The 21,786-nt window shown below is 38.9% G+C and overlaps 1 protein-coding gene across 6 annotated transcripts in view; it reads right to left on the bottom strand.

The window, feature by feature from the left end:
* Positions 1-3,850: 3,850 nt before the first annotated feature.
* The window catches only part of mid1 (midline 1), a 130,342-nt gene continuing 112,406 nt past the window's right edge, over positions 3,851-21,786 (bottom strand). For 5 of the 6 annotated variants that reach the window (XM_062069153.1, XM_062069155.1, XM_062069154.1 and 2 more), the window contains 8 exons: positions 21,003-21,098; positions 16,558-16,665; positions 16,225-16,373; positions 16,022-16,149; positions 13,689-13,832; positions 8,483-8,644; positions 8,216-8,423; positions 3,851-4,514 (listed from right to left, as the gene is read on the bottom strand). In XM_062069153.1, the coding sequence (XP_061925137.1) occupies positions 4,166-4,514; positions 8,216-8,423; positions 8,483-8,644; positions 13,689-13,832; positions 16,022-16,149; positions 16,225-16,373; positions 16,558-16,665; positions 21,003-21,098 (1,344 nt within the window). In that variant the 3' untranslated portion in view covers positions 3,851-4,165. Of the gene's footprint in view, positions 4,515-6,095; positions 6,154-8,215; positions 8,424-8,482; positions 8,645-13,688; positions 13,833-16,021; positions 16,150-16,224; positions 16,374-16,557; positions 16,666-21,002; positions 21,099-21,786 lie in introns of all 6 variants that reach the window. The other variant, XM_062069156.1, reaches the window with a different exon arrangement.

Here is a 21,786-nt window from a genome sequence, read left to right as displayed (position 1 = left end):
GCCCAAATATTTGGACACCGGGAGTGGCCGTGCTACACAAATATAACAGAGGATGTGACATAAGTGAAATATAAAAACACACGCCTCCTGCAAGAACAAATTTGATTATGATGATTTGTCCCCAGAAACAACGACAAGTTTAAATTAAATTATTATTATTAGCTTTCTGGTATCTTTTATTGTATTTATTTGCACCGTTTTCGCTTCACCTCGGCGAAAGCTGCGGGCACAAACAATATTAAAGCACTAGAGGTACAAAAAGACTGACATTTTTTCTGTGCCAACAAATTGAAGCATCACTGTAATATAAAATTAAATGTTAGAGCTTTAAGGCATGTGTGTTTATGGAACATTTTCTGAAGTCTATTCTTATTTTTTATTAAGTGCAAAGCAGACTCTTTCACAATTATATTAGAAGATGTTGTGTACGGGAAGACGCCTTTTCCATTAGCTGTGCTGTTCAAGTATAGTCATTAAGTTGTTTACATTTTGAACAATAGAAAAGAGACACAAGAAAAACATAATAATTGTGGGGCTTTACACAAACCTGCTCCTGACAAGTCGAGTCAATCTTTTTTTTTTTTTTTTTTTAGTCACAAAAATAGTCCCAACTTGTGAGTTTTAGTTAATGGCCTGTAGTATTTGTTGATACATCTTAAAGCATGTGATGCAGCGACAGCCATGTTTCTGCAGGGGGTCTCCCCAGGGAGGAGGTTACGGAGAGTTCAATTTATTTAGTGTTTTGCTCTTGTCTGCTTGAGTTTAAAAGGAGACGTTGTGCAGAGTTCACCAGCACAAAAAGGCAATGTCAGAGCACATCACCTCACAAGCTACATGTTGGCTCACATGTCCTTCAAAACACACACACACACACACACACACACACACACACACACACACACACACACACACACACACACACACACACACACACACACACACACACACACACACACACACACACACACACACACACACACTCGCACACACGACAAATGTTTGTTCAAGCTTTAATGAGAGATCCTGACTTTATTAAATGGCAAGCAGGCGTGTATAACTGTCACATTAATGAGATACGTGTGTACAACAGGACAATGGAACCTTCAAAAATGAACTTGAAAGAAAATGCACATTGCAAGAAGTTATTTAAATTACATTATTGAAAAAAAAATGCCCACAGCCACCAAAACGCATCAAAAATTGTAATTCAAATAAAAAAATCCAATGTTAATTAAACAATGAAATGATACTTGTTGCTCACAAAAAACATTCATGAAGTTTGGTTCTTTTATGAATGTATTATGGGTCTACTGTAAATGTGACCAAATCTGCTGGGTCAAAAGAATACATACAGCAAAATAAATATTTGGTTACATGTCCCTTGGCAAGTTTCACTGCAATAAGGCGCTTTTGGTAGCCATCCACAAGCTTCTGGCAAGCTTCTGGTTGAGTTTTTGACCACTCCTCTTGACAAAATTAGAGTAGTTCAGCTAAATTTGTTGGTTTTCTGATGTGGACTTGTTTCTTCAGCATTGTCCACACGTTTAAGTCAGGACTTTGGGAAAGCCATTCTAAAACCTTAATTCTAGCCTGATTTAGCCATTCCTTTACCACTTTTGACATGTGTTTAGATTCATTGTCCTGTTGGAACACCCAACTGTGTCCTAAAATCATCGGCCTCTGGGCTGATGATTTTAGGTTGTCCTGAAGAATTCGGAGGTAATCCTCCTTTTTCATTGTTCCATTTACTCTCTGTAAAGCACCAGTCCCATTGGCAGCAAAACAGGCCCAGAGCATAATACTACCACCACCATTCTTGACGGTAGGATGGTGTTCCTGGGATTGAAGGCCTCACCTTTTCTCCTCCAAACATATTGCTGGGTATTGTGGCCAAACAGCTCAATTTTTGTTTCACCTGACATCACATGGACAAAGATAAGACCTTCTGGAAGAAAGTTCTGTATGACAGTATGTTCTTTAAAAGTGTATGTAAACTTTTGACAACGACTGTATATACTTACAGCATGTATATGAAACCTTGATGGAGGTGTTTGGATGATTTTTTTAAGGGCTTTGTTTACAGACTAGCGCAACTTCTAGAGACTCAATTTTAAGGAGACTTTTGATCGCATTAGAATTTATAATGCATTAAAAAATAAAAACATATGTGTTCTTTTCTTACATAAGGATTGTGAATGATAGGCAAAATTCCCCCTAAAATGTTTAAACCCGATCCACTAGGAATTAAGTGCTGGGTCTGTAACCCGATATGACGTCACATGTATATCAGGTACTATTGAAATATCAAATCCGGTATCCCTACTTACGACAGTGATCAACCTTTTTTGTACACTAGTTTGAAAATTAATAATATGATTAATATTAATTCATTATGTATTTATTTTTTATTAGTTCTTTGCAGTGGCGGGCCGTGCGTTTCCCACCTAGGCCTTCAGTGATGTCCGACTTCAATGATTACCTCTGAAAATACCATAATTTATGTAATCTCATGACCATTTCTGGAGAAATACTATACGGAAACACATTTACGTACTACTGTGTGGTTAAACACATCAACAGTGTACAAAACGGGCTATTTTCTGGCGCATTTAAAAATCAATAAACCCGCATCAGCATTTAAAACATATCTTATGTGGTACTGTCAAAATTAAAATTGTAAAAAACATTAAACGTGAAAAAATAAAGAAATTATATATTTGAACTCACAATTTGGAGCACCCATTCAACGCCGTATAAGCCAGTGGTACCGCTTGTAGTTGGTTGATTTGCGTGTAAGTGGCGGGCATTTCCCCATTTCATCGCCGGGACAGCGGAGCTAGCTTCTACGGTTGGCTGGCGTCATCTCACAAGATGTAGTTTCTCTTTAAATATCCTTCTTGAAAATGGTCTTAAAATACATATCTGCCACCTAATCGACGTTTTGTTCTCCTTCTTTGTGGGTTAAAAAAGTGAATATTGGGGATTTCTCTGCTAGCCCGGTATGGCTACGGTGCAACACTTCCTGCTTCAGTAAATTGCAACCTGTGATTGGATACTCACTTTGGAGTGACAAGTGAGTATCTAATCACAGTCTCGTTACTGTCAGGCTACCAACAACTTGTGATCTGATTGGCTATCGCAACTGTCTATCAACTGTATGTGTTCTGTTCGTTTACACTATGTTGATTCAGAAGGCTACGGCTGAATTCATAAAGCTCTGGCAACAAGCCAGCTGACTTCTGATTGGATAAAAGCTCGAACGTAAAAAACAAGCAACACTGGATGAAGCCTGACATGAAGAGAATATGATGAATACTTTTATATACAGTATCTCTGAAAAGTAATTAATCCGCTACCGGTCCTGGGTGTGGCTCTGCTTAACTGCATAGCACCGCCACGACTCAAACCAGTGAGTATCCAATCACAGGACGCGTAAATGTCACGTTCAACGTGAGGCCAGCTAGAAGGCCTTACTGACAACAACTCGTGATTTGATTGGCTATCGCAATTATCTATCAACTGTATGTGACCGCATTGTTGATTCTGAAGGCCCCGGGAAGATTTCGCACAGCATGGCAACATAAGCTAGCTGAATTCTGATTGGATAAAAACTCTAACCTAAAAACAACAGCACTGGAAGGAGCATAATATGACATGAAGAGAATATGAATACTTTTAGACATTTAGGGAAAGTAAATAAAAAATTACTTTTATCTTTAATTATGTTGGTTAGCAGAGAAGGCCTTGCTGGCCCTGAAGGCCCACCACTTGTTCTTTGCTGGAAAATGTGTTTTGAAACCTGAACAAACCAGTTTAAAAAAAAGTGGTCAGTGAAAAATTAAATTCTCTTTTTCAAGCGGCTTTATTATACTTTTTATTGTGACACTCCTTGTGTCTTCCCAAAGTGCAACACACATATCAAAAATATACATTTATCACACAGCGTTCCAGAAACAGCACATTGACACATAAATGGATAAAAAAAATGCACAAATGAAATATACAACACAGCAGAAATTCTATTTTTTATAAAAGAAATGTCACAATCCCTTGAAACGATCCAGCAGAATAATGTACAACATACATGTGCAAAGTAAAACGCTTGGAAATAATGCAAAGTTTGAGTTCGATTCCCCCCGAAAAGGTTTGCAACAATGTGGTCCTGTCAGTTGTTGGACTCTGTCCCCTCAAGGTGATCCGGGATGGGCAGCCCGGTGAGGATGGTGACACATCGGTTCCACACGTTGAACACGGGGCAGACGGGCTGTGCAAAGGCGATGTCAAACGTGTACAAGTGCTGGGAGCCCACGGCGTCGTAGAAAGACAGGAAGCCAGAGTCGTAGTCCAACAGCACGCCGAGACGCCGCAGGTGGGGCGAAGGCTCGACGGGGGTCTCCTTGCCGTTGTGACGGGCCACCCATGAGTTGTTACAGCGGGACAGTACCCAGGAGGCGGAGTTCTTGCCCGCCCATTCGTGTTTCGGTGCCGATTTGTAGGCGATGCCCACGGCAAACCTCCAAGGAAGAAAAGACAATGGCATGAATAGATTTTTACTGGATGACACTCACAGGTCTACAGTGCTTGACTCGATTTGGGCAGTTTTTCATGCGCCATTGAACGCATCAGTCATGGTATCCTTTATTCCAGGGGTGTCAGACGTACGGATCAGGCCCTTGAACAGATTTTATCCGACACGCGGGATGAGTTTGCTGAGTAAAAAAATTAACCTGGAATTTTTGAATGAAAGAAACAGCTGTTCTAAATGTGTCCACTAGATGTCGCAATAACAATTATTTGTATCTTTGTAGATGATGATAAATATGTACAAAATAAACCACATGATGTTAGTACATCAGTCGAGGAAATTGATCAAACTACATAAATAACATCCTGTAATTTGATTTTGATATACTTTTTTTATCTTGATAGATTGAAAATTAACACCAATGAGTTGACTGATGAACATTATCAACTCATTTATTCAGAAAGTATAAATAACGACAAATAATCATCGAGATAATGCCAAGACTGTGCGAAAAAGTAATCAGAGCAAAGGGTGGCTATTTTGAAGAAACTAGAATATAAAACATGTTTTCAGTTAAAGTTAAAGTACCAATGATTGTCACACACACACACTAGGTGTGGTGAAATTTGTCCTCTGCATTTGACCCATCCCCTTGTTTACCTCCTGGGAGGTGAGGGGAGCAGTGGGCAGCAGCGGTGCCACGCCCGGGAATCATTTTTGGTGATTTAACCCCCAATTCCAACCCTTGATGCTGAGTGCCAAGCAGGGAGGTAATGGGTCCCATTTTTATAGTCTTTGGTATGACTCGGCCGGGGTTTGAATTCACAACCTACCGATCTCAGGGCGGACACTCTAACCACTAGGCCACTGAGTAGTTTAATTATAAAAATAATGTTGTAATATGGTGTAGAAAAAAGTGTTTTATTTTTACAAGAAAAAACAATGTTCAGCTGAAGTCTTGGGAAAATGATATGAGAGTAAAAAAAATATATAACTTTACAGGAAAATGTCATAAAATTATTTGTTATTTCACCTTGTTTTGTGAAGTACATAACTCCACATTTGTTTATTCATAGTTTTGATGCCTTCAATGACAATCAACAATGTAAATAGTCATGACAATAAAGAAAACACTTTGAATGAGAAGGTGTGTCCAAACTTTTGGTCTGTACTGTATATATCAGAATCAGAAACACTTTATTCATCCCAGAGGTGAAATTAAGTATACAGTGTATGTATATACAATTTATTTTCCATCACATCTGAATTATGATTCATAATAATTATTATCTATCTATCTATCTATCTATCTATCTATCTATCTATCTATCTATCTATCTATCTATCTATCTATCTATCTATCTATCTATCTATCTATTATATATATATATATATATATATATATATATATATATATATATATATATATATATATATATATATATATATATAAATACAATTTTCCATCACATCTGAATTATGATTCATATTTATTGCAATTCTGAATACATTTGAAATTTAGAAGAATGGGTTTTTAAAAACATGTTTTTTAGACCATCTCTGCACTTACTTGCTGTGCGTATACCTCATACGTCAGCAGTCAAGAGGAGTTTTTGTAACCATTTAACCTGTTTTGAAAAGTTTGAGTTTGAGTTTGAGTTTATTTCGAACATGCAAGCATACAACATGATACATCACAATTTCCAGTTTCTCTTTTCAACATGTTCGAAAGTAATAAAAAACATATGTTAGTGTTGTCAATTGATTATTTAAAAAAAATCTGATTATTCACAATTTTAAATGTGCATTAATCATTATTAATCACAGGTTATTACTTGCCAGCATGGTCTAAATGTACAGAAAACAGATCCCAGTATTTGGACAGAAATGCAATTTTGTTGTCAGAATGTCATTCAGTGACATCTTTTAAAATGTTTTACTTGAATGCATTTAATTTATTTACTCAAAATTGCCAACAATTTTATCCAAAGACCAGTCAGGGTTTATTTTCAAGTGAAATTTGCCAGAGAGCACACCAGGCACAGTCTCCTCACTCATCTTCGCACTGGTGTAGGCATTGATCTGACCACTGACCGTACAACCCGAGCCCTTCAGGTAACCATCTATGGTTAAAGTAAAAGCGCATGTAGACTCAAAATAAATCTGCGTATATACATTATTGTTGCAATATTTTTTTTTGTGATTATAAATAATTATAATTAAAATTCCAAATAACGGTAATATATTGCGAGAATTGGTTTGAGACAGGAATCGTGTTGAATCGATTCTAAATTGAATCGTCAACCCACAAACCGGAATCGAATTGAATTGTAAGTTATTGAATCGTTCACATTCCTACCAGTCAGGTTGGCACTCAAACTGAGAGGCGCCAAACAAATTAAATTGCACATTAACATGTGAGTACATTTACATATCGGGAAAAACAACCTATGAGAGCTACTATGAAGTACTACTTGATAGGATTATAATAATAATAATTAGAGATGTCCGATAATATCGGACTGCCGATATTATCGGCCGATAAATGCTTTAAAATGTAATATTGGAAATTATTGGTATCGGTTTCAAAAAGTAAAATGTATGACTTTTTAAAACGCAGCTGTACGGAGTGGTACACGGACATAGGGAGAAGTACAGCGCGCCAATAAACCTTTAAGGCACTGCCTTTGCGTGCCAGCCTAATCACATAATATCTACAGCTTTTCACACACACAAGTGAATGCAAGCCATACTTAGTCAACAGCCATACAGGTCACACTGAGGGTGACCGTATAAACAACTTTATCACTGTTACAAATATGCGCTCCACTGTGAACCCACACCGAACAAGAATGACAAACAAATTTCGGGAGAACATCCGCACCGAAACACAACATAAACACAACAGAACAAATACCCAGAACCCCTTGCAGCACTAACTCTTCCGGGACGCTACAATATACACCCCCCGCTACATACAAACATACATACATACATACATACATACATACATACATACAGTTCATCCAACAATACAGTGACGACAGTGAACAGTGCGCAGGTATATCATTTAGTTATGAGACCACACATTACATCCCCCCCCCGTATTGCACACCTACCGTATTGCACTATCCCAATATCGCACTCCTTATTATTGCATTCGGTTATTACAGTAGTTTTCAGTTGTTAAGTGCTTTGATTGCCAGTGGGACAAAGGAAAATCTATACCTGTTGAGTTTGTATGTTGCTGTTCTGTACCATTTACCATTTGGCATCAACACAATTTCCCTATGTGGTGGATTTTAAGACCCTGCTTCCTCATGGTCTTGTCGAATATTTCTTGAGGGGAACAAGGGGGCTGAATGCCAATTATTTTACCAGCCCTCTTGATAAGGTTTTGAAGTTGGGTTTTGAGTTTGACAGACAGATTTCCAAACTATGTGGAGATGCCGTAACAGATGACAGATTCAATGTTTGCCTTATACTTTACAACAACATCGTGATAATTCTTGCCACACCGTGGACCCTGAGGCTCCTTAAAAAGTGCAGGTGCTGGTTAATACGGGAGCAAACAGAGTCAACTTGGTTGGACCAAGTTAATCAAAACAATATATACAGTAGTAGTGGCTTGGTTGCAAAGTGAACAGGAATTTCCCGTCAGACTAACACTAGAAACAGAAGTGTATTCACCATGTGCTTCCTCCTATCAGAGCCTCCCAGTAATGGCGTCCGCTGTCGATATAAACGTTCCCCGTGACGCCGTAGCTGCTGTTGCTGGTAAATCGGTCTTGACTGTGGCTCTTCTTTGACGACGTCTCATCCCTCTCCACCGTCAGATTGTCATGGGAAACCTTTAACTTCCGATGAGCGGACTTTGGATCCAGTTTGAAAGGTTGACCTTAAGACAAAACCAGTAATTAGGTTTATAGAAATATGTATTGTGTATTGCAGACATACTGTTGGTCTTGAGTTTCCCTGGTTCACTGCTACGGCTACCGGCCTGGTTGATGGCTTTTACGATGAAGGCGTACTTGGTACCGCATTGGAGGCCGTGGACTGTGTAGTTGTTTTGTTTGATGTTCGGCACGATCATCCAGCTGTCAGCGGAATTACACAAACCTGCAGCAGAGAAACATAGAAGGTGACTGACACTGAATACAAGATTTGAGCATAACGTACAAAACCCCAAACCAGTGAAGTTGTCACGTTGTGTAATTCGTAAATAAAAACAGAATACAATGATTTGCAAATTATTTTCAACTTATATACAATTGAATAGACTGCAAAGACAAGATATTTAATGTCGGAACTGAGAAACTAAACTTGTTTTTCTCGCAAATAATCATTAACTTAGAATTTAATGGCAGCAACACATTGCAAAAAAGTTGGCACAGGGGCATTTTTACCACTGTGTTACATGGCCTTTCCTTTTAACAAGACTCAGTAAACGTTTGGGAACTGAGGAGACCAATTTTTGAAGCTTTTCATGTGGAATTGTTTCCCATTCTTGCTCGATGTACAGCTTAAGTTGTTCAACCGTCTGGGGTGTCCATTGTGGTATTTTACGCTTCATACTGCGCCACACATTTTCAATGGGAGACAAGTCTGGACTACAGGCAGGCCAGTTTAGTACCCACACTCTTTTACTATGAAGCTGTTGTAACACGTGGCTTGGCATTGTCTTGCTGAAATAAGCAGGGGCGTCCATGATAACATTGCTTGGATAGCAACATATGTTGCTCCAAAACCTGTATCTACCTTTCAGCATTAATGGTGCCTTCACAGATGTGTAAGTTACCCATGCCTTGGGGACTAATACACCCCCATACCATCACAGATGCTGGCTTTTGGACTTTGCGCCTATTACAATGCAGATGGTTCTTTTCCTCTTTGTTCCGGAGGACACAACGTCCACAGTTTCCAAAAACAATTAGAAATGTGGACTCGTCAGACCACAGAACACTTTTACACTTTGCATCACTCCATCTTAGATGAGCTCAGGCTCATTTCTGGGTGTTCTTGATTAATGTTTTTCACTTTGCATAGTAGAGTTTTAACTTGCACTTACAGATGTAGTGACAAACTGTAGTTACTGAGAGTGGTTTTCTGAAGTGTACCTGAGCCCATGTGGTAATATCCTTTACACACTTATGTCGCTTTTTGATGCAGTACCGCCTGAGGGATCGAAGGTCACGGGCATTCAATGTTGGTTTTCAGCCTTGCTGCTTACATGCAGTGATTTCTCCAGATTCTCTGAATCTTTTGATGATATTACGGACCGTAGAAATCCCTAAATTCCTTGCAATAGCTGGTTGAGAAATGTTGTTCTTAAACAATTTGTTCACAAATTTGTTCACAAAGTGGTGACCCTCGCCCCATCCTTGTTTGTGAATGATTGATCATTTCATGGAAGCTGCTTTTATACCCAATCATGGCACCCACCTGTTCCCAATTATCCCGTTAACCTGTGGGACGTTCCAAATAAGTGTTTGATGAGCATTCCTCAACTTTCTCAGTCTTTTTTGCCACTTGTGCCAGCTTTTTTGAAACATTTTGCAGGCATCAAATTCCAAATGAGCTAATATTTGCAAAAAATAACAACGTTTTCCAGTTCGAATGTTAATTATCTTGTTTTTGCTGCCTATTCATTTGAATATAGGTTGAAAGGGATTTGCAAATCATTGTATTCTGTTTTTATTTACGATTTACACAACGTGCCAACTTCACTGGTTTTGGGTTTTGTAAGTACTGTGGTAAAAAGCCTCCAAAGCTCCAACTTAAAGTCCCCACTCAAATTCTTCTCACATTGTCCAGCATAAACGCCTCATTGGTTTTGCACTGCTTCCTTCAGAGGGGGCTGGTGGGTCCAAATGCAAGACACAAAGAAATACCATGCGATAGGTCGATCAAACCTATAACGCTACAGAAACACAAGCCAAGCAAACCTGCCTTTAAAAATTGTGATTATAAAGAAAGATTATAAAGAAAGATGGCTAAAAAAAAAATCAAAATAAAACTATAATAGCACACGATATAGAGCATATAAGATTGCACTAATAACAAAAATGAGGGGAGGGGGGTGGGGGGGGGGGTGGACCTGTATTTGTATTTGACTCTTCAACCGCAATGTGGTGGTGTCAGTTTCTGCAATTGGCAATCTGTCAAGAATGAGGCAGTAGATGAATGGATCTTGCAAGTAGCAAAGCAAGGGACCACATTTGGTTCCTCACTTACACATCCCTATTAATATTTTACCTAACCAATCAAAAATAAGACAATAACACTGAGTTATTAGTGATTGTTGTGAAAGACAAGTATATGATGCTGTTATTTTTTATATGTATAAATGAGCTTCATAAATATAATAGAGGTATTTTTCAACTTATCTAATTTAAAAAAATATTAATATTTTGGATTTCAATGAGTGCTGTATAGAAGTAAAAACAAAACATACAGCTTAAATCATAAGGTTTAACTCTTTTTTTAATGCGACAATGCCGCATGTCGGCTGTTGGCGTGCATGCAATATAATAGTAATAATGCAGAAGTTGTAATAATAATATCATAATGCGATGATATAATAATGTGTTGATGTAATAATAATGGGATAATAATGGAATAATGTATCAATGTTATAATGAAGTAATAATAATGTCTTAATGCGAGAGTTGTAAAAACAGGTTATTCATAAAGTAATAATACTGTAATGATGCAATAACAATATAACATATGTAATAATAATGGAATGATGTTTGATACATTATTCCATTATGATTACATATTTTTATATTATTATTGCATTATCAATGTAATTAATAAAACAATACTAATGCAGGAGTTGTAAAAATAGGTTGTTAATAAAGTATTAATAATGTAATAATGCAATAATAATACAAAACATATGTAATAATAATGTAATAGCGAAGGAGTTTTCTAATAATGTAATAATAATGTAATAATATGTTGCTCCCAAGATGCAGAGAAGGCAAGCGACGTGCAGGCAGAAGGTGATTTAATTAACTACCAGGCAGAAGCAACATGACACGGGTCGAGTAGGAAATCAAGAATCAACAAAACACTGTGGAATACGCTAGATAATGAACCAGCACTGAAGGAGGGAACAAGGTGGAACACATTTAATTAATTGACAATGAGGAACAGGTGTGCTGGCAGGCAAAATAAAGGTGCTACAAAACAATGAGACCAAACAGGAAATACTACCAAAATAAAAGCTTTAGGACATGAAATGATACCAAACACAGGAAAACAAAGAATACAATCCAAAAGTGTCATCTCAGATTATGAATAAATTCTAATAAAAGTGAAATAAAATGTCCTCTTAATGCATTTGTATTTCATTTGTTTCTGCTTGAGATTCAGTCCTAGGCCACAACTAATTGTATTGTTTTTAAAGGGGAACTGCACTTTTTTGGGGAGTTTTGCCTATGATTCACAATATTTATGTAAGACAATAATACATATTTGTTTTCTTTTTTAATACATTCTAAATAATAAATAAATGTGATCAAAAGTCCGCTTGCAATGGAGCCTATGGGAGCTGCTCTATTCTGCCTATAAAACCCTTTAAAAACATCCGGACTGTCAGGCAGCGTCTGCGGCAGACCCACTGGAGAGGATGATGGCGACTACGGCAGACCCACTGGAGTTGTGGGTGGTGAATGCAGCAGACCCACTGGAGTTGCAGGTGGCACCTGCGGTAGACCCACTCCAGTTGTGGGAGGCGGCAGCCGGGCTGGGCGGGTAGCTGGCAGCGGAGATCTCACTAGACGAAGGACAGGAAGTGGCGGTCTTGGTGAACGTAGCTGCGCCTTCACAGTCACACAGCTTCAGCCAAAGCCGCCCCTTCAGAAAGCAGATTCCAGACGCCGTCACTGGTTTGATGGAGGACCGTTTGACTCTTGACCTTACTGGGAGAAAAAGACCAGAAAGCTACTTGGCCCCCACATCAATGTCTCTAGTACCTCAGGAGGGTACCGCTGAGCCTCTGTCTTGTTTTCAGCCCCAAAAAACCTTTCATAGTCCTTGTCTGTGAAATCATGTGGTCGGGACATTGTTGAGTATGTTGATTATTCTCTCCATGCTGAGGTCAAGTTTTGTGCACTGGTACACAGTCATGTTGAAAGAGGAAGGGGCCAGCTTGAAATTGTTCCCACAAGGTTGGGAGCATGGAATTGTCCAAAATGTTTTGGTATCCTGGAGTATTCAAAGTTCCTTTCACTGGAACTAAGTGGCCAAGCCCAACTCCTGAAAAACAACCCCACACCATAATTCCTCCTCCACCAAATTTCACACTCGTAGCAATGCAGTCCGAAATGTAGCGTTCTCCTGGCAACCTCCAAACCCAGACTGGTCCATTAAATTGCCAGATTTAAAAGCGTGATTCATCACTCCAGAGAAGGCTCTAGAGTCCAGTGGCGACGTGCTTTACACTACTGCATCTGACGCTTTGCATTGGACGTGGTGATGTATGGCTTGGATGCAGCTGCCCGGCCATGGAAACCCATTCCATGAAGCTCTCTGCATACTGTACGTGGGCTAATTGGAAGGTCACATGAAGTTTGGAGCTCTGTAGCAACTGACTGTGCAGAAAGTCGGCGACCTCTTTGCACTATGCGCTTCAGCATCCGCTGACCCCTCTCTGTCAGTTTACGTGGCCTACCACTTCGTGGCTGAGTTGCTGTTGTTCCCAAACTCTTCCATTTTCTTATAATAAGTTGATTTTGGAATTATTAGGAGCGAGGACATTTCACGACTGGATTTGTTGCACAGGTGGCATCCTATGACAGTTCCACGCTGGAAACTACTGAGCCCCTGAGAGCGGCCCATTCTTTCACAAATGTTTGTAGAAACAGTCTCCATGCCTAAGTGCTTGATTTTATACACCTGTGGCCGGGCCAAGTGATTAGGACACCTGATTCTGATCATTTGGATGGGTGGCAAAATACTTTTGGCAATATAGTGTATGTGATCTGTACTGCTTAAACAGTCAACAGTTTTTGCACAGTTCCACTCCAAAAGTGGTGTGGTTTTTTTGGTGTATTCCCTTTAACAAACAAAATGTGTATCAACAAAACAATATATCTTTCCATTGCGCTTTTGCACTTGGTGGCGGCACCGGGAAATAACACAACAACAGACTTACTGACGACATTGCAGTGACTGGTGAAGATGGCGTACTGAAGTTCATAGGACACGACGGAGAACTCATCATCTGACGTCCAGTGAACTGTGATGGTGTCGTATGAAGCCGTGCATAATTCCTCTCGGATTACCGGTGGATTTGGCGCTGTAGCCGGAAAACAAAAACAAAACAAAACAAATGTTGTTGAGAGATTAGCATCAAAGATGAGCTGGCTTTGCTCCGCGCGAGGGTAAAAATAGCAAACAAAAAACAATTAGTCACAGGGATTAGTGGTGCTTATTAGCATCAAGTCTTTTGTGTTCTTTTTAAGCAGCTAACAAGTGTAATTCAGATGCAGTTACAATCTCGTAAATTCAACACAGACACATAAACACATTTCACATTTACATATTTACAATTATAACCTATTTTTCAACCTCTACTAAAGTGGAGGGGTTGAGTAAAACTTGTAAACTGTCACAATATATCCGTTCAGACGTCTTATGGAAGATTTATTCCTTTGTTGCTGTGCAACAAAAAGCAGTCTGTTGCTAGTACTAATCCATTTCAGGGTCATTGGTAAGATGGAACCTATCCCAGCTGACTTTGAGGTAGAAATACATGATTTTCAATAAGCTGCGCTACCATGGGGGATTGATGCAAAATTGAAAGCGCTACCGAGTGGGGAAGTTGGTGGATTACAGATTCATCAACCCTTTGAAAGTACTGTATATGTTACACTCAATCAGTGGCGGGCCGTGCGTTTCCCACCTAGGCTCACCTCTCAAAATACCATTATTTATGTCACCACATGACCATTGCTGGAGAAATACTATACAGGAACACATTTACGCACTACTGAGCATTGACTCACATCAACAGTGTACAAAACATGTTATTTTCTGGCGCATTTAAAAATAAATTAAAACGCATCAGAAATTAAAACATATCTTATGTGGTACTGTCAAAATTTAAATTGCAAAAATTAAATTAAAAGTGAAAAAATGTCATATTTGAACTTACTATTCGACGCCGTATAAGTCAGTTGGTACACCTCGTCGTCGGCTTATTCGAGTGGAAATGGCGTGCATTTCCCCATTTCATCACGAGAACAGCCGATCTAGCTTCCGGGGTTGGCCGACATTGTCTCACAAGGTATAGTTTGTCTTTAAATATCCTTCTTGAAAATGGTCTTGCAAATATATATCTGCCACCTAATCAATGTTTTGTTCTCCTTCTCTGGTATGGCTACGGTGCAACACTTCCTGCTTCCTGCTAAATTGAAACTTGTGATTGGATACTCACTTTGGAATGGCAAATGAGTATCCAATCACAATCTCGTTAACATCAGGCTACTTGGATAGGCTACTGTCAACAACTTGTGATCTGATTGGCTATCGCAACTGTCTATCAACTGTATGTGTTCTCAAATTCATCCGCTAACGGTCCCGATGAGTATCCAATCACAGGACGCGTAAATGTCACGTTCAACGTGGGGCAAGCTAGAAGGCCTCACTGACAACAACTCGTGATCTGATTGGTTCATCTGATTGATCTCAACTGTCTATCAACTGTATGTGCCCGTTCACTTACAGTGCATAGATGCCCGCATTGTTGATTCTGAAGGGCTCAGGCAGATTTCGTACAGCATGGCAACATAAGCTAGCTGAATCCTCACTCATCTATGTGGACTGGACACTGACCGAGAGTTAGTGGGCGGCCGATGGTGGAGTCGGCTCTCTTGGTTGCTTTGTTGGGTCTGCTCCTGTCTCTGGCCATGCTCCCCCCACCCCAGCAGACGATGGTGTGGAACACCGCAGAGGCCACCACAGTGTGTGGGTGTTGAAATTATGTTTTTGTTTGGTTTCTTGTCTGTGCATGGTGCAATCTTGTTTGCGCAATGTATGTTATTAGTTGATTTTTTTTTTCTCACTCCCCCCAGCGTTTACCTGTTCCTCACCTTTTTTGCAAGGGGCGCCAGAAGTTTGCAGATCAGCGATCCTGTTCTGTCTCCCTGTATTGTTTGTCTGCTCTTGAATGGGATTGTGCAGAAAATCTTAATTTCCCCTCGGGGATTAATATAGTATTTCTGTTTCTGTTTCTGATTCTGATTCTGATCATTTATCTACCTTTGCAATTGCTTTAAAATATTGGTTGCGCTATCCGGCTAATGCGTGTTACAATTGCTGTTTACAACTAAGTCATCTGCAATATTAATGCTAACCAAGCATGTACATGTATTACAACATTGGTTCTGTTGTTGCTGCTGTGTTACGTAATATTAAATTGTTAATAATTGACCATAATGAAGTATTAAAAAAGCAACAAAAGTGTTGAACTTCACAAAGACTTACCTGTGAGATAATCTAAACCCTCTAACATTTTCTTCTCCCTTGAGAAGTCCAGGGCGAAAGTGTCAAAGGTGTCATTCAGGTTTATTTCCGGTAGCAAGATCTGAGAGGACGTTGTTGCCATGGAGACTCTGTTGTCAGTAAAAGAAGGATGCACAATAAGACATTTTAAAACTTTGCCAAGGGTGGTCTTGGCGTCCTCTCACCGCTCACAGACGCTTTTGGCCGACTGAAGGAAGCGAGTGTGATCCGTCTCTTTGAGGGTGTGGTCAGCCTGAGTGATGAGCGAGGACGACCTCTCGATGCACTGCTTGCAGCTGCCTATTTGTTGGGCTAACTTCCTCAGGCGCACAGTCTAATTGGACAAAAGCGAATTGACAAAAATCTTGGCCAAATTAAATTGCAGATAACATATCAGCCATATATCATTTTTTCATGCAGTGTTCCAACAGAACAGTCTGTTCTGGTGCGAAGCTGCAGATTCTCATCTTGCCAGAGGGTTGCAAGGTTATCAAGATACAAACAGTGACAAACTGTACCTTTCCCTCCTTTATCTTGGTACCGATGATTTGCCGCCTCTGCTGTATGATATTGATCAGTAGGTCACACTCCTCCAGCAGCTTGTTTTCTTGCCTGGAAGCGTTTATCTAGACATGGCCAGACACGTCCAGATAATCAACAGTCAATAATGGAGTGTAGTCAAGTCAAGTGTAGTTTAGCCTACACAAATCCCACACAAGAGACTCGGCTGGCTTAGACTACCGATAATGCAATTGAATTTCTGCTCATTCCAAGGGGAAGCAAAACAAGCAAACACAAGAGTTTACCTTGAGTCATTTTCACTTCTACAACATTGCTGGCAGAAGAGTTAAGAATTCTTAAGTGTGGAATGCATGGTCGATAAATCTTCTAAAGATCATCATGAAGCAACTGAATCGGGATGGAGTGCACTACTTGTCTGCACCCAGCAGAGGCATTCAGTCTCAACTAAGCTGCTGTCTAAAGAAGAAAAATGATGTCAAACAAACAAACCTAATAATTTACTGACTACCTAACTCAATAATAACTGATTAACTGAAGAACAAACTGACTGACACTGAGTAACCACTGTAATTGATTTACTGAAAGGGAAATAACTGAAAAACTATATATAACAAACTTACAAAGTTACTAACCTGCTGACTGACTGACTCACTGACAAGCTAACTAACTGACGAAAAACCCAACTAAACAACTACTTGGTTAACTGACTGACATACAAACTTACTGTCTGTCAATTGCATGGACAAAATAACTTACTATTCAGCTAATGAAATTAAAAACTGACTACAAATATTTACTTACCAACCAACTAACCACCTAAATGTCTGAAAAAAACTATTAATTTTATACAACTACTGAAACTAACTAGATGACTGACAAATAACAGACTGACAAACCGACTAACTGATAGAATAACTGAAAAACTGACAAACTGACTAAAATATCTTCTAATTGGCAAACTAATTAACCATCCAAATTACTGACTAACTAACTAATCGCAAATGGGTGACAAAAAATGTATCCATTTACTGAAATTGACAAGGCAAATAAGACTAACTAAGTTACTATTTAGCTAATTAAATGAAAAACTGACTGACTAAAAAGTAATGTATTTATTAATGAACTAATTAACCACCTAACTGATTGACCAAGGAACAAACTAACCAACTGGGTAACAGAAAAAATATCTGACTACTGAATCTGAAGAACTAAGAACTAAGACTGACTAGCTTATCAGGCCCATTTAGCTGATTAAATGACAAACTGACTGACTAACAACTAATTTACTAATTAACTAACCACGTAGCTGTCTGACATAACAGACTGAGTGACAGAAAAATAACAAATAACAAATTTACCAACTAACGAATATAGCTGAATGACTTACAAACTGAAAAAAAAAACCTAATAAGCAGCTAACTAACTAAATAAACATCAAAATGACTAAGTAACTAACAAACTGTCTGAGTGACAGAAAACATATCCAACTCCTGAAACTGGCTAGATTACTGGAAAGGTAACAGACTAACCAACAAACTGATATGATAACTGAGTGACTGACTGATAAACAAACTTACTAAGCAGAAAATGAACTAACTAACCATCAAAACTAAATGATTAATTAACTGAGTAACCGATAGAGTGACAGAAAAATGATGTAACCACTGAAACTGACTAGATGACTGAAAAAGTAACATACTGACTAACCAACTAACTGATAGAATAACTGAGTGACTGACCAACTGAAAAACATTCTCACCAGCTGACTAACTAACTTACCAATTCTGACCATACTTGCAAACCCTCCCGTTTTTAGCGGGAGAATCCCGTTATTCAGCGCCTCTCCCGACAACCTCCCTTCTCCCGACAAACTCCCGGTATTCAGCCCCCTCCAGCTCAATGCGGACCTGAGACAGAGTGGGGACAGCCTATTCTCACGTCCACTTTCCCACAATATAAATACGCTTGCAAGTTCCAAAACGAATGGAAACAAGAATTTCAGTTCATCCAGGACAGTTCGAAGGGGAAGGTGTATGTATGTTGCCTGTAAATATGTAGAACAGACTTCTCCATTGAACACAGTGGCCGAAATGATTTCTCAGTCATGAACAGAGAAGTCAAACAGGACAATACTGCCATCTAATGGATAGATAATTCAAGTATTTATTTTATGTAAATAAAATAAATATATATATATATAGCTAGAATTCACTGAAAGTCAAGTATTTCATACATGTGTATATGTGTATATGTATATATATACATATACACACACATATATATATATATATATATATATATATATATATATATATATATATATATACATATATATATATATATATATATATATATATATATATATATATATATATATATATATATATATATATATATATATATATATATATATATATATATATACACACATATATATATATATATATATATATATATATATATATATATATATATATATATATATATATATATATATATATATATATATATATATATATATATATATATATATATATATATATATATATATATATATATATATACATACATATATATATATGAAATATATATGAAATTGTCATGTCTGTGATTATGTTTTGTTTTAGTCATGTTCGGATTTGGTTTTGGACTTTTTGTGCACTTTTATTTGTCAACCATTAGTTTCACCTGGTTCACATTGTCATGTCACGCACCTGTTTTCACTGATCACGTCACTATTTAAATCTGTCTGTTTCTGTTGTTCGTCCTGGCGTCCTCGCACTTTTTCATCACCCTGATTCATGTCATGTTCACAGTTCTTTACCAAGTAAGTTTTTGTTTATTATTGCCACAGTTTGTGTTTTTGTTTTATTGTTCATAGTTTTTGCCATTGTGCAAGTTTTGTTTTCATAGTCAAGTTGTTACCTCCGCTGTGAGCGCCTTTTGTTTGCTTCCTTTTTTTGTAGTTTATTAGTGTCAAAATAAATCATGTATTCAAACTCACGTCTGGCTCGCGCCAACTTTCCGTTGCCTTCTGGAGAAACAAGACCCAAGAACCCAGTCGTGACAGAAATACTCGAGTTGGTGAATTCTAGCGGTAAATAACCACGCCCCCGCCCCCAACTGTCATAGGATGCCACCTGTGCAACAAATCCAGTCGTGAAATTTCCTTGCCCCTAAATATTCCAAAATCAACTGTCGGCTTTATTCTAAGAAAATGGAAGAGTTGGGAACAACAGCAACTCAGCCACCAAGTGGTAGGCCATGTAAACTGACAGAGAGGGGTCAGCGGATGCTGAAGCGCATAGTGCAAAGAGGTCGCCCACTTTCTGCACAGTCAGTTGCTACAGAGCTCCAAACTTCATGTGACCTTCCAATTAGCCCACGTACAGTACGCAGAGAGCTTCATGGAATGGGTTTCCATGGCCGAGCAGCTGCATTTAAGCCATACATCACCAAGTCCAATGCAAAGCGTCGGATGCAGTGGTGTAAAGCACGTCGCCACTGGACTCTAGAGCAGTGGAGACGCCTTCTCTGGAGTGATCAATCACACTTTTCCATCTGGCAATCTGATTTACGAGTCTTGGTTTGGATGTTGCCACGAGAACGCTACATTTTATACTGCATTGTGCCGAATTTGGTGGAGGAGGAACTATGGTGTGGGGTTGTTTTTCAGGAGTTGGGATTCCAGTGAAATTAACTTTGAATGTTCCAGGATATTAAAACATTTTGGACAATTCCATGCTCTCAACCTTGTGGGAACAGTTTGGAGTGGGCCCCTTCCTCTTCCAACATGATAAAGCAAGGTCCAAAAAAAACACGGATGACAGAGTCTGGTGTGGATGAACTTGACTGGCCTGCACAGAGTCCTAACCTAAACCCCATAGAACACCTTTGGGATGAATTAGAACGGAGACTGAGAGCCAGGCCTTCTCTACCAACATCAGTCTGTGACCTCACCAATGTGCTTTTGTAAGAATGGTGGAAAATTCCTATAAACACACTCCGCAACCTTATGGACAGCCTTCCCAGAAGACTTGAAGCTGTAATTGCTGCAAAAGGTTATTATATTGAACCCTATGGGTTAGGAATGGGATGGCACTTCAAGTTCATATGTGAGTCAAGGCAGGTGGCCAAATACATTTGGCAATATAGTATAACTGACAAATAAAATGACTAAGAAACATACTGACTAACTACAACACAGTTAACTACTCATGGAAACTAAGTAAATGACAAACAACTAGAATGTAATAGAATATAATGTATGTATTGGTGTTGTACAATAACTTATTAACCAAATACAAATGATCTAACCACCCACTCATTGACAAATAGGTAATACTTAACCAATAGATAGATGTTGTAGACTAGACGAGCATGTAGTAAACATTGATGATGATACAGTAAGAGTCGGTGTGGAGTTGATAAAGAGCATCACCTCCACGTGTTGGCACGTTTGGATGAGTTTGCCCATCAGTGTTTCCAACTCGCTGGTCCTCTTGATGAGATTGCTGAGGTTGGTGTCCAGGGCGTGCTGAAAAAGAACACAAAAGATTATAGAGAATATTTAATTACGCGCTGGCACCGCCGTGATAAGCTTCGAAAGAAATAAACGTTGCGTTGTTAAATGAGCGCCAGTGTCAGCGGGCAGGAATGAGCACATTTGGCTTCCGGTCGGTCGGCGGCCTCCGGTCGTCCCCGCACGCCAAAGATCCCATCACGCCGCCTGCTGAGGCCGTGAAGCTTAGCCCAGCATCTGTCTAACTAAACCCTGGCCATGTTCATCAGCCACTCCGATCAAAGGCTTATGTCTCCAACTTAATCTCTCGCTGTAATTGGGTGCCATAATGACTCCTCCATTATGAAACATTATTGCTGCTGAATTAAAGATTTATTTCGTGTCATTACATAAAATTAAATGGAGCGATGGAGTGTAGAGGAAGACTTAAATGCTAAGAAGGTGCTGCCTGCAAACCAAGCAAAGGATCTTTTAATCAACAGGACTGAAACTAGATTAGCAGGACATTTAGATAAGGTTTGGTTTTAAATCTCAAGATTGCAAATATTGATATTAATATGACATAGAACAGAACACAGTTGTACAATCTGAGGCAACATTTGAAGGACTCGGTCTAAAAAGCCACATAAGAACCAAAGTGGCATCATAGATGTGTTTTAATTTAATTTGGCTTTTTGCTTTTTCTTTGACACTAAATAGGAAA

This window comes from Entelurus aequoreus, linkage group LG14, assembly GCF_033978785.1.
Source record: "Entelurus aequoreus isolate RoL-2023_Sb linkage group LG14, RoL_Eaeq_v1.1, whole genome shotgun sequence".
Taxonomy (NCBI): Eukaryota; Metazoa; Chordata; class Actinopteri; order Syngnathiformes; family Syngnathidae; genus Entelurus; species Entelurus aequoreus.
The sequence above is the reverse complement of the archived record's forward strand: the minus strand, read 5'-3'. Positions and strand labels throughout refer to the sequence as shown.